At 45.7% G+C, this 13,712-nt stretch overlaps 1 protein-coding gene across 1 annotated transcript in view; it reads right to left on the bottom strand.

Moving 5' to 3' along the window:
• CCN4 (cellular communication network factor 4) overlaps positions 1–11,127 on the bottom strand; it is a 32,888-nt gene extending 21,761 nt beyond the window's left edge. Inside the window, exon 1 of the mRNA XM_033065152.2 lies at positions 10,851–11,127. Within this exon, the coding sequence (XP_032921043.1) occupies positions 10,851–10,898 (48 nt within the window). The 5' untranslated portion in view covers positions 10,899–11,127. The remainder of the gene's footprint in view (positions 1–10,850) is intronic.
• Between the last annotated feature and the right edge of the window lie 2,585 nt (positions 11,128–13,712).

Below are 13,712 nucleotides of genomic sequence, written 5' to 3'. Positions count from 1 at the left end.
GGTTCCTTCTCTTGGCATCTGGCTCATGGCTAGGAAAAGAAGTCTTTCCCTTTCTGAAAATCAGCAGCACTTGGCTGAGGATACTTGGCATGCAAGGCTTGGGTAAAGCTGGTTCAGCCCTGGTTCAGCTCACAGGGCCCCTGTGACAGCTCTGAATCTGCTCTACCCTGGAGCCCACCCAGGGCTGTGGGTGCCCACAGGTCACAAATTGGGTTTTACCTGCCTTGGCAGCCCCACTCTGTGGCCCTGGGAGGTAAAAAGTCCCTGGTGCTGACAGGACAACACCATGGGGCTCTCACAGCCACGTTCTGGCTGCCCAGAGCATCAGGGAGGAGCAGCCAGCAGGGAGACACAGCCAAAGGGATTTTGGAGAGAAGATCACCTGGATAAATCTCCATGTGAGGCCTGGGAGATGGGCTGATCCAAACCATTCTTCCAAGGGATATTTGTTTTCTTTTTACTGAGAACTGCCCTGGAGGAGCAGTCAGCAGAGTGATGGCTACAGGCAGCATCTTGTCCCATGTGCTGTGGGGAAGGAAGTGGGGTGACAAGTCCCTGACGGGGGGAACAGGCTGTGCCTGAAGATCTGGCCCAGAAACAGAAAAAAGAGCAAATCTGTGCAGTGGGAATGAGGGGGCTTGGAAGAGGTCAGAGCCAGCCTGGCCTTTGCTCTACAGACTTTATTCCAGAAATCCTTGAGGCTCAGATCCTCTTTTAATGCACAACAGAAAGCCCCCAAAAACAGCTGTACCTTCTCTACCACCCCTAACAAAAGCTGACACATTGCAAATGTGGAAGAAAGAAAATAGAGACAGGCCTTGACTTTTACAAAACTTTGGGGGCAAAATCATAGCTTTTGAATTAAATACAGTGGAAACTACAAGTAAGGAAAAGAGAACACTTCCTGGCACAAATTCACTAAGCAAAAAAAGGAGTGAAATTATAAATATAGAAAGAGGATTAATCGATCTGGAGAAGCAATCCCATGGATTCCAAGGTTAGTGGAAACAGAATTGAAATTCAGAGTTTTTGTAAAAAAAGACACCAGAGAATGAACCTAAAAAACTGATGCAAGAATTAAATATGAAGGCTGGAATACTTAAGGTGTCAGCTCTCCAACTTGGAATGCACACATATCACATGCACAAGCAAGAAGAGTGTGTCACATTCTGTTTCTAGGAGGGATTACTCATGGTGGAAAGAAGTGACTTTCATGAAGGTGATATTATTAAATGATCCTGTTTTAATCTGGGGCCCCAGAGGTGAAGTGACTGTCCCAAAGACAGACATGATATTTGTGTCAGAGCCAGAAATAGCAGTTAGATTTCTTGCTCCTACACTGTAACCATACCATGATCACTCCTCCTACACACAGCTATATGGCTAGGTCACTGAGCTCTTACTGGATGCAGAGAAGAAATGGTTCCATGAGCTGCCTCTCGGGTGCTGTCAGCTCAGCAAAGCCAGAGTTTGGCTTTCAACCCTCACATGCACCTGATCCTGCCAAAGAGCAGAACTCTTTCACCTCTCCAACTCCTTCAAATCCCACACATCAGTGGTGATCAGCAGTTCATAGCTTGATGGATCTCTGCAAAGTGGTGAAATGGGTCTTTCACACATTCCCTCTTTCTTGCAGGCAGCTCTGATACTGCTGGGGTCCAGGGTTAAACCAAGCAAGACAAAATTCCTGTTTGTGATCCAGACACCTGCTGACACTACGAATGGCATAACACAGAACAAAACAAAGCAAAACAGAACAGAACTTTGCCCAGGCCAGAGTGCTGCTGCCATCTCCCCATCCCAAACAGTGCCAGCCTGGAAAGTGGCAACACCTCAGCCCTTAAAGAGTTAACGCTGCTGCTTCCACCCACAGAGGAGACACCAGCTGTGTGCTTTGGAGGATAAAGATGGATTGTTAATGATGTGGTTGGAACATTTTGGTCTCCCCCAGCCCCGACACGCGAGGGCAGTGTTGGAGCACAAATGATCTCCCCAGCAGCCCTGCACAGAGCTCTGCTCCTCCCGAGCATCCCCGGGCCCAGGCTGCTCCACCGACACCACTGGTACCAGAAAAACCACATTTGAGAAGTGTATGGGGAGGGGGAGGGAGGTGTTGAGCCAGGATATTTATAATCTGTCAGCTCCCGCTGCAGACACAGCTTTTCTAAGGCAGTTTCCCTTGTATGTTAGAGGGTGAACAATGAAACCACGATCAACCCCTTTATAGTCACAAGGGAGTGAAACAAATTCAGTTATTTAATAATTGCTCTGTAAAATGTTGCGGCTATTGAGAATGCAGATGGTTTAGGGGAATGTCAACTCTGCTGCTGTAGTATCCATTTACTCCTCTAATCAAATACTCCAGCCTCCCAGATGACAATTTGGCAAGCATTTTATTATAGCTGGGACAGGGAGAAGCAGTGAAAAATATGGCACAAACATCTCCTCAAGTGCAAGCAGACACTGTATGATATGTATGGAAAAAGTGACACAAACCAAAGGGAGTGGGGGGAGTATATATGTGTATATATATGTATATATGCACTATATATACACACACACATGTGTAAACCACACAGAATGAAGCTTTAATCTTTAAAAAGCAGGAACATCTTATTAGAGCCTGACACTAGGCATGTAATATACTGTTCCACCACAAACCCAGGAGCTCACCCACACCCAGGCAGCTTTGGTGGGCAAAGAATTCACCAGCCTTCCTAAGTATGATCACACCACCTCTGTGGGGAACCCCAGTGCACTGAGCAAAACTAGCACAGGTTTTGGTGCAAAATCTGGAAATATCAGTCAAGCAGCCTCCAGAATTCCACTACCTATGACCCTTTTGTCAGGCTCACGGACTGCTGTGACTCATAGAAATGTTCAAATAAATGTAATCTTAAAAATGTGCCCTTGGGACTCTACTAGAACAATGAAAATTAAGTGAACGTTCTCCATAAAGGAACTGCAGTGTTAAATAACAAGGATGTCATTTTATATTTAACTACTAGGGTCAAATGTAGAAATTAAACTCTCAGAAAGAAGCCAAATGAATTTGTCCTCATTCTCTGACATCAATGTTTATCAGCCCACACACAGATGCTGTGGGTATGATCCAGTCCTGTACGTCCAAGATCCAGCAGGAAATTTTGCCAGCAGTACTTATCAATAAATCACCTGATGAACGGCCAAACTAGTTAATGAACCCTGGATATTTTCCTAATTGTTTTTTCCCCCTCATTAAAATGTAACCAAAGAGTTTTATAGTGTAATCCACTTGCAGATTCTTAGCACTGGCTGCAGTTTTTGTGGTTTGGTACTTCCTTGCTGAACAGCTAAAATGACCCAGCTGTTAGTCTAAACCCAGGGAACTGGTAGCCTGGGGGCAGCCAGGAACATGTGCCAGCCATTCAGAGGAGAATTTAATTCTCCCTGTATGGATTTCAGTGTCTTTGCCTCCTTATCAGCCCAGATTCAGAGTTCCCTGTGTCACAGCTGATACAGGTTGGTGATCATAAATGTGAGCTATAGCCTGGAATATGCTGGTGAACTTGAAAAAACCATATAGGATTTTCAAGTCCAAAAAACCTCAGATACAGAGTGGCCTCGTGTACCCACAGCTATGAAAATGCCAAGGACACATCAGGGATGGCAGTGATAATGGCACAGGGGTGTAGAGCACAGTCAGGAGATGCTGTAGGATGGTCATGGCACTTTCTGTGAAGTTCCCAGTCTCTCTGCAGAGCCCTGGTATATTATTGTTCATCCAGTGCAAGAAGGCTGGTCCCTACATGGATAAAATAAATTCACCAGAGTCATTGCTTTGGGTGATGAGTGTTGTCCCCAAAATCATCAAAATATGTTTCATTAAAGCCATGCTCCATTTTTTTCTCTATATTCTTCTTTTCACAGGCCAAGGATATGTGTGTGAAGAGGAAACCTCAGCAAGAGAAAAAAACCAACCCCCTACCCATCCTGCTATCACTTGTAACTCAAAAAGTCTCAATAAGAAAACAACAAAAAGAAAAGCCTGATCATAGTGTGGAAAACTGGTGGAGCATGGAAAGAATCAAAACTTTTAAGCCACTCAGAAATTAAAATGAGAGTTACATTTACAAATTATGGAATGGGGAAAGTTCAGCAGTTCATGCAGCTATAAATTACTGCTACCTTCTAATGAAAATAAAAAAAAAGAAATGTTTAATAATGATAGTCTGTGAGTCATTCAGAGCAAGTTTGGTCAAAGCTGTGAAGCCTGTGTGGGCTGTACTGTTCCTGATGGCAATAGCTAATTTTCTGTCAGGTATTGTACAGAATTACAAAGTTGGTTACCACTCCTGACTTTACTGTGTTATTTTCCTTACATACAGATACTGCAAGGGTGCAGGGCTTTTAAACTGAAGGAAGGTCAATTTGGATGAGACATAAAGAAGATTTTTGGAAGGTGGTTTTTTTTGGTGGTTGAACACTGGCACTGTTTGCCCAGAAAGGTGGTGGGTGCTCCTTCCCTGAAAACACTGAAGGTCAGGTTGGAGAGCTCTGAGAAACTTGTTTGAGTTGAAGATGCCCCTGCTCATTGCAGTATGACCTTTAAAAGTCCTCTCCAACCCAAACCATTCTATAATTCTATGGCTACACATGATATTTATTTATTTCTGAATCTAATGTGAATACTGAGTCAAGCTACACAGTTGCATGTTAGAGATATAATAATAAAACTGATCCATCATATCTACCTGGAAGCCTTTCACTGGATATTATTTCAATATGTTTGGAAGGGAAAGGACAAGTTTACTTTGAGTAGGAGTTTGTTTCAGCTCTAAGCAAAAGGTATAAAAGCAGCCAAACACTACAGCTATTGTGAGTTCTGTACATGAGTGTCAGTGAAATGCTGGACCAAGAGATCTTGCTGTGCCTTCCCATCACTAAGCATTAGATATTTTTTTCTAGGAAATCCTGTGAGTTTGCAAGACAAGCTCATAGGATAAGGTCCTTTTGCAGAGCTGGAATTGCTCTGTCGCAGCAAAGACTCGAATGTGCAGGTGTCCAGCAACATCAGGATCCAGGTGACTCATAACCCTCTGGATGAGCCCACAATTATTTCTGCAAATACCTCTCAGGTTTCCTTTTGGGCTCATTGAACTCCATCCTGGATTTCATGAAACTTGGCCTTCCAACTTGCTCTTCTCTCTTTTGCTTTGTAGGTTAAGTGGAATGACAGACCCAGACTAATAAAACAGAAGAACAACGTGGGAGCTATTGAGAAAGAGAAGAGGAACTGAGATGACCACACAGTCCTGGAATGCATTACCAACCCAAGTATTAGAAATTCATTATTTGAGTTGTGCCACAAAGCTCAGCTTAAGTGTTATCTTCTTCCACAGCTGTTTCAGCCTAGAGGATCTGCTTTCCTTCCCCAACCATGAGAATATTTACTTGTGGGACAGAGCCAGTGGTTGGCACCCACAGAGGTAAAAGTGCCTTTTCTCCTTTTTGTTTTCCCACACCTAGCCCAGATGCAAGGATTACAAAGCCCAGCAGCAGTCTGTGAGAAGATACAAGGGATTGAAAGGACTCCAGAAGCTTCACCCAGGATGCCAGAGCACACATAAGGTTTCAGTATGGATGCAATCAACAGCAGAGCACCAGCAGAGGTACATCACAAAGCTAGGAGACCACCAGGCTGTAGGAGACCCCATGATCCTCACCCATAGCCAGGAAACTCAGAGCAGCACTGGAGAATACCTGCACAGAGCTCCTAAAGCAGCAGGCAGTCCCTTGACCCTTCTTTCTGATCTGTAAAAATCAGATCTGTGATCTTCTGCCAACCTGCAGCAATGGGAAGCCAAAGACAACTCACCTCAGGATGCAGCAAACCCTGGATGGCACAACACATGGAGAGGGAATGATGGGGAAACTGGGTGCTGGAAGACCTGTGCAACTTGGTGGACACCAGAACACAGAAAGGAAACAAATGGGTAGAATTTCTTTGGGCCTATCAACTACCAGACAATGTTTCTACTCAACAAAATTGTGCTTTTAAGATGAGGACCATAAGAATGAGGATGCTTGAACTATATCATGTGAAAGCAAAGGGGGAAGCAGGAGGAACAGCTTGATCCAGGATACCTACCCAAGCCTCCTACTGACAAATCTGAAAGGCTGAGTAAAATCTCACCCTGCTTTCTGGCCCACACCATGAGACACTGTCTGGTTCAATATTCAAATGTATCTTCAGCTGAAGCTGTGGGTGTCCAGCTTTTGCCAGGCCACAGCTGCCAAGGTTCACACACATGATATTATTTCTTGGGTTTATAAACAGCTTCAATTCCTCTCATGCATGAGAGCCAGGGCTGTCCAGACAGGAATGCTCAAGACCCCTCTGGGACACTGAGACATCCAAAAGGAGCAGATCTCAGTAAGCTGAGCCTTGGCAAGATGCTAAAGCAACTCTTAACATCCTAACATGGGAGCCCGGAGCTTCTGAAGAAAGAAGATAAATGTTCCATGTGGGTATAGAGGACTATAGCATCTAGGGAAGGCAGCAGAAACAAAACATGAAGGAGTCTTTGAAAGCACAGACACATAGAATCATGATATAAATCTCACCCTTTTGCTAAAATCCAGAGCTATCACTTTTAATAATGCCTTCTCCTGGAGAAGCCTCACCTGAGGGCAGGACTGCAGTGTGGAATGGGGACAGGACCTGCCCCAGGGCACATAAACAGGCAGTGGCACAACTGTGAGGAGGGTGAGGAAACCAATCCCTGTCCACAGCTCTGTTGTGGTTAATGCTGGAAAAGATACTGCTTCACACTACCAAAGCAAATGCAGACACTTACAGCAGAAATTATGAAATAAAATGCATCAGATCCTGCTTCTCTCAGCAGAAACTCTGTGTGTGTGTCTGTGTGTGTGTGTTTGTACTTAGGAAGCATCTTCATCAGAAACAGACTTGGGTGTGGGCTCTGATCCATGTGAAGAACATTCAGTGCTACCTTCAGGATGTTGCCCTAGCAATGATTTCATTCAGCAAGTGGATGTGTGAGGGGGGACTGCCAAGTGAAAGATCAGCTTTGGGAAGGCCCTGTGCACAATGCAACCATGGGAGTTCTGCCTGCCAGCTTCAAGCCTCAAGATGTTAATTTTCACAGCTGAATCTTCAGCTGCTATTACCAGAGCAATTTTAATTGTAATCTACAATTTATGGAAGTGTAGGATAAGAGCCCTTCTACAGAGAAGTGTATCCAGTCTATCTCTGGTAACCAGATGTTGTCAAGCAAGAGGGAATAGTGGGAAGGACAAGGCACAGCAATTCTGAACCTGTGATGCCTGAGATTATCTGTGCATCATCAGCCATGGTGCAAACCAGGAGCCTTCTGTTAAGAAGCACTTAACAGGAAAACCTCAGCTCACCCTCCTTGGAGATCCATAGGAATTTTGCATGGAAGAATAAAGGTGTCACCTTTTCTTTGTGTTTTTGTTTTGCTTTGTTTTGGTTTTTTTTTGCTTATGTTTAGACCGAATATGTTTTTTTTCTGGAAGAGCCCAAAGAAATTTAATAATTTTTTCCTGCTATCAAATCCAAATACTTTAAAGATTAAATTCTTGCCTTGATATCTGTAAGGTAAATCTCATAAAAGAAGGAAAAAGAACACATTGTGGTTCTTAACACACAGCCTGAGGCAGCCCTGAGCCTGGACCATTATCAATTACTATGTAGTGAAAAAGGCGTCCACCAAGGAGATGGTGCCAAATAAAACCAAATTTGAGCATCTCTCTCCCCCTTCCCACCCATCAAAGCCAAAAGCTTTGTGTTTGTGTACCATGACTGCCATCCCATCAGATTAATCAATACCTGCCTTCTAGTAGATGTGGTGAAGAACAACTTGATTCTTTACCTTCTTTCTCGATTTGAGACGTCTGTAGTTTTGCATTCACCCTATTATTTTTATTTATTTTAGATTGTCAGATCCACACACCACCCAGTCCTCCACTTCAAATGTTCTAGAAACCTCCAATGTTGTTCTTCCTACATAAGCTACTTTACTAATTTTCTACAAAGTGCAAAATAGTTTCTTTAATCATCACCCTGGTTTAGGACATTTTGTCCTTTCTGAAAAAGTGGTCTTACACTTCTGAGTCATCAGGACTAGAGACTGAAGATGCTGGCTCTGAGTCCTCAATGTGCAACACTGAAAGGAGCCAGCACTTCCAGTTTAAAATCCTTGCTGCTAAAATGACTCAGGCACTGAGGAATCTCAGCCTGGTTGAAGTGACTTAGGCTCCCATGGTCTCTGTCCTTATATCTATGTTAAAAAAAAAAGTATTTCAAAAAATTTTTCTAAACTTTTGCCAAAAATTCCAGCTATATTCAGTTTTGTTTTTTTTTTTTTCTTCACAAGCCCATCACCTGTGCAGTTCATCCCTAATAAAAACCCCTGTTGATAAAACTCTTTAAGAACTCAATAACTGTTTGTAGTTTTAAACAGTACCAGGAAATGCAGAACCTGAGAGCTGCCTTCTGAAATGCCTTTGAGACCTGCCTGACCTTCCTATATTATCTCTTCTGCCTTCCTCCTTGGAACAGTATTATATTTAAGCCAGAGGGTCAATCCTCTTCTGTCCCACTGGAACATCTTTTTCTGTCCACAGTTTTTTCTACCCATGAGGAGTGACAAATCTCCAGGGAGATCACAGGGCTTTGCACAACGTGCACAGTGACCTGCCTGGTGCTACCATCCATGGATGTCTCTGCAGAGTTAGAAAGATTCTTTATTACTGTTGTGATTATGCCAGCAAACACAAAGACTATGGATGATGAGGTGGGGCAGTGCTGGAGCTTTATCAGGACTCATCTGACTCTCATGACTTAACTAAAATATCTCATGAGCAGGGTGGCCATGCCAGTTACATATTCACAATATCCCAAAATAATTGCAATATTCCTTACTTCTTCATACAGCACCCTTAATCAGACCAAACTAAGCCTTCTCTGCTCCCAAGAGTCCTTTAAACACTACAAAGGCTAGCACTCCCTCCCAGATGCTCTTCCCACCCCTCTCACTGATCCATGCTGTACACTTTTTCATCCCTGCTTCCCCATTCCCTTACATATGACAAACAGAAACCTGCTTTTCATCAGCCTACCAATCCCCCATCACATCCCAGTTCAGGCAGGGAGAGGGTCCAGAGAAAGCCAGTTCATTACTGGGGAGGAATTATCCCCACTCAGTGGTTTCTAAGCGCAGCTTTCCAAGTCCCAGCCCCACGGGTGTGCTCAGGAGGTGACAATGCCCCTGGTTGCTCAAGGAGCTTCACCTGCTCTGCCCAATGGACAGCCTGAGCTGGAGCTGTTGAGACACAGGAGACTTTTTAGGCTATTTTAATACTGTTTTGAACTCTTTTTAGATACTCTTTAGATCAAACATGCTGTTAGCAATATGATTGCACTCACCTGCCTCCCCCCTCAGCAAGTGCATGTGCCTGCATGCACTCAAAGACATTTTCATGCCACAGCAGGCTCTTTACAAAAATCTTTGATACCAAGGGAACCCAGGACAGCCACTGCACAATCTACAGGGTTTGCACAGACCTCCCCCAGTGACAGTGTTTGATCCTTTCCTTGCTGAACCAAAATCAGCTGTGGTAAGAACCAACTTCCCGCAGGAGCACAAGAGCTGCAGTTTGTTTGTTTGTTGTCAGCTTTGTGGTGTGTTTTATTTTACAGAAGAGCCCCTGCTATCAGCATCCACGCAGGGCTTATCTCGGTGCCATCTGGGGTCACACAGGTGTGCCTCACCACGCGTGCTGCTCTCCTGGTTTGAAGGGTATCTCACAAACACGAACCAGCAGCCCTGCCACGCAAAATCCCCTGTGCAGAGCAGCTGATGTCACCCCTCTCCGGGCACAGGGATGCTCGGACACGGCTTACACGTGTCTGGCTCCGGGAACATCCCACCTCAAGCTGGGCAGCCCAGACGGGTCTCTGACATCCCACTCACTCCCAGGGTCCCCAAGGCTCCCTGAGCCCCGAGAGCAGCGCTGGCTCAGGGATGGGGATAGGGACAGGGACAGTTCACCTTCCCTCAGGGATGGGGACAGGGACAGCTCACCTTCCCGTCAGGGATGGGGACAGGGACAGTTCACCTTCCCGTCAGGGATGGGGACAGGGGACAGGGACAGCTCACCTTCCCTCAGGGATGGGGACAGGGACAGCTCCCCCTCCCCTCAGGGATGGGGACAGGATCCCTCCCGTTCCCAGGACAGGCGTCCGACCCTCGCCCTTCCCAGGGCTGCTCTCCATCCCTCCCTCTCTCCCGGTAATTCCACCCGGGAAAGGCAAACCCAAACTCCGGCTCCTCTGGGCAACCAGCGGCTTCCCCGGAGCGGATTTTCCGAAGGGGAGGAAAGCGGCTGGGAGGGAGGGGATCCAACCCTGCTCCACCTGCGGCAGCGCCCGGCGGCACCTCCGGGACCCGGCCCGGTCCGGTCCGGTACCGGCACCGCTCGGTCCCCGCAGCTCTCTCCGCTCCACAGCGGTCCCCTGAGAGCCCAGCCGTGCTGCTTCAGCACAGATCTCCTCATCCTCCTCTGCTCCACGGCGCAAATAGCAACAATACAAAGGAAAAAACAAACCCCACAGTTTTCTGTGCTGATCCACCTGGATGCTGAGAAGAGCTCAACTCTGAGACACTTCTGCATCCCTTTCCTTTCCTTTTTCCTTTTTTCCTTTCCTTTCCCTTTCCTCTCCCTTTCCCACCTTTCCACCGCACTCGTCCCTCCCAGCCCTCCCTGCATTAAACCCCGGTGTATTTGCAAAGACAGCTCTCCCCGGCAGTTTCCAAACTCACCTGCAAAATGCTGCTTGCTGCTAGAATCCAGGGCAAAAGCCACCTCATCCCTGGAAGCCGGGATTAAATACATTTGATTGAACCCAGATTTAGAGCCGTTTTGAACAAAAACACCACTTTGGGGAATGCAGAGCAATCCTGAACTGGCAACCTAGCCTAGGCACTCTGCCTTTTTCTCTTGGCTCTTTGGGGATTTTATTAAAGACAGATCTGACGTCACAGTGAAGGACAAGCCCTGCATTTTTCCTCTGGAGAAACTTTTCCTGCCTTCACTTCATTTTTGTGTGTGGTGTTGTCCCACCTCCTGCATTTCAGAGCATCGCCGTGAGCCAAAGGGCTCTTAAAGGGAAAGCTGCAGAGCCGGGTCCTGCACAGCACAGCTCCCAAAGGCTCAGAGCTCATCCCTCGCGTTCCTGAGGGCGTCCAGGCTCTTGCAGTGTAGCTAGTACAGCAAGAAACGTTTGATCTGGCTTTGCTGCTTACAATCAATGGCATGACACGTATACAATTATTCACAGATGTCTGATTTAGCTGATTTTTAAAGAGTGACTTCATTTGAAGAGCAAAAGGACATTTGTCCTGCACGCACTGTGGGAAGCAGCCTGAAAACTCCTTTGGGACTGCCCTCTTTACAGAGCAGCCTTTATCACACAATCCCTGCCATGTCACACATCCCTTCCATGATTTCAGTGTTTGGGAAAGCATCAGCCCTGGGCCCAGTTACACTTCTATCCTGCACCAGCAGTGGGCATGACAATTACTGTCCAGGCACATGGGAGTGCAAACCCCACCCTGAACTCAAACCTCAGCCCAAATTCTCTGACCACCTCTATCCCTGCTAATGTATGTCCTGATTTTAGCTGAGAAATGTCTTTTCTTCTTTTACTTAAGCACATGTATAGATTTTTCCCCAACCATTCTAAACAAGAATTTGAAAGAATTTAAAGTCTCTTTTATCCTTAAGCTGAAGGAGAATATTATAAGGAAAATGAGTGTTAGCAAAGGGAAGGAAAACCCTGTTAAACAGCTTCACAGGTCTTAAATGCAAGAGTTTATTCATGGTCTAAATCAGTGTCAAGTAAAATTTAAAAGTAGGCAAACCTTCTTTCTTTATGTGACAGGCTGGGCTGTGATGGGTGGGTGAATCACTCCGATGGCCAAGTTAAAACTGAGATGTTTCCTTAACTTCTGCTCAGCTTTGGTTACCACCTGGAACTCAGGTGTGCCAGGTTGGGTTGGGATAAGCCACTCCCAGCTCCTCCCCCTAAGCAGCCATCCAACATAAGAAGGACATGGAGCTGTTGGAGTGAGTCCAGAGGAGGCTGCTAAGGTGATCAGAGGGATGGGGTACCTCTCCTGTGATAAGGGCTGAGAGAGTTGGAGCTGCTCAACCTGGAGAAGGCACTGAGAAGATCTTAAAGCACCTTCCAGTACACAGAGGGGCTCCAAAACAGCAGGGAAGGGTCCTTTGGCCTTCAGGTAGTGACTGGATAAGGAGAAATATCTCTATGCTGAAAGAGGCTAGACTTAGAGTAGCTATTAGGAAGAAATCCTTCCCTGTGAGAACTGTGAAAGACATGAGTGAGAATGAGTGCTACTGAGAAACTGTGAATTCTTTGTCTCGGGAAGTGTTTAAGACCAGGGTTCTGGTATTGGATGGGGCTCTGGGCAACCTGGTCTAGTGGAAGATGTCCCTGCCCACTGCAGGGAGGTTGGAACCAGTTGATCTTTAGAGTCCCTTCCTACCCAAGCTATCCTATGATTCTATCCCAGCCCCCTGGGTATTTGGTGCTATGTGGGGTTTGCTCCACAGACTTGGCACAGCTGAATGCTCAAGGCTGGGGCTGATAGTGTGTGGGGTGAGAAATCTGCTCCAGTAATTTCTGATCACGCAGCAACTTCTATCCCTTCGTGCTGTGGGACATGACATGGGCAGTTTAATGGGCTCATACCAGCTGGACCAGGGAGCTCTAAAAGGATCAGCTTGTTTGTGTGACAGTCTGGACAGACAGCTGCTCTGGGAGATGAGTCAATCAGAATTAAATGCAAACTGAAGGAAGTTCCACGAGCTATCTTCCTCCCCTAGAACCTTCACCCCTACCACAGCCCCTCCCCAGAATTCACAGCCCTGAAGACCAGGCTCAGGAATGTGTTTCATGTCCAGGTTCCTCCAGAATTCTGTCTATTTTCCCTCCTCTACATCCTCCTCCTTTTTCTCATTTCTTTCTCTGTTTTTTTATTCCAGCTTTTTCTATTTCAATATTTCTCCTTCACCCTGCTGTCACCAGCACAGCCTTCCTTGTACACTATTGATATTCTACTGGAGAATGTGAACCTCCTATTTTCTTGTCACCCAGGTGGTGTTCACCTGTGTATGCATACTACTGAGTGCTAAACCTTGGGGTCCAAGCTTCTAATACTTTGTGAAGTGAAATCAGCATTTTGAGAGTCCAATTCCCCTGACCTAGGTGAAATGGCCTTTAAAAAAAAAAAAAAAAAAAAAAAAAAAAAGTGAAACTGTTTGGGTTAGCATAGGGTAAAAGGCTCAGATGTAAATCTGATAGCTAATATTTCATACAAATTGTGATTGCTGGCTTGGAGATGGAGCCATGATAGCAGTCTGGCAAAAATAACTTTCCAAATGATGGAGGAACAAAAGTTCAAAGCTCCTGTGGTATCAGACTACAACATCAAGGGAAAGAACACTTTAGAAATGACATAAAAATGGAATTGTGTTGGTTTGGATTTTTTCCCAAAAAACATTTGGTTATCTCCCTCCCTTTGACTATTTCCTCAGCATATTTCATGGCCTCAGTGAATTCCTTAGCAAATGCTGTGGTCAAGTGTGTCAGCAAGGCTGAA

This window comes from Catharus ustulatus, chromosome 1, assembly GCF_009819885.2.
Source record: "Catharus ustulatus isolate bCatUst1 chromosome 1, bCatUst1.pri.v2, whole genome shotgun sequence".
NCBI classification, from domain to species: domain Eukaryota; kingdom Metazoa; phylum Chordata; class Aves; order Passeriformes; family Turdidae; genus Catharus; species Catharus ustulatus.
Note: the sequence above shows the minus strand (reverse complement) of the source record. Positions and strands in the feature narration are given on the sequence as shown.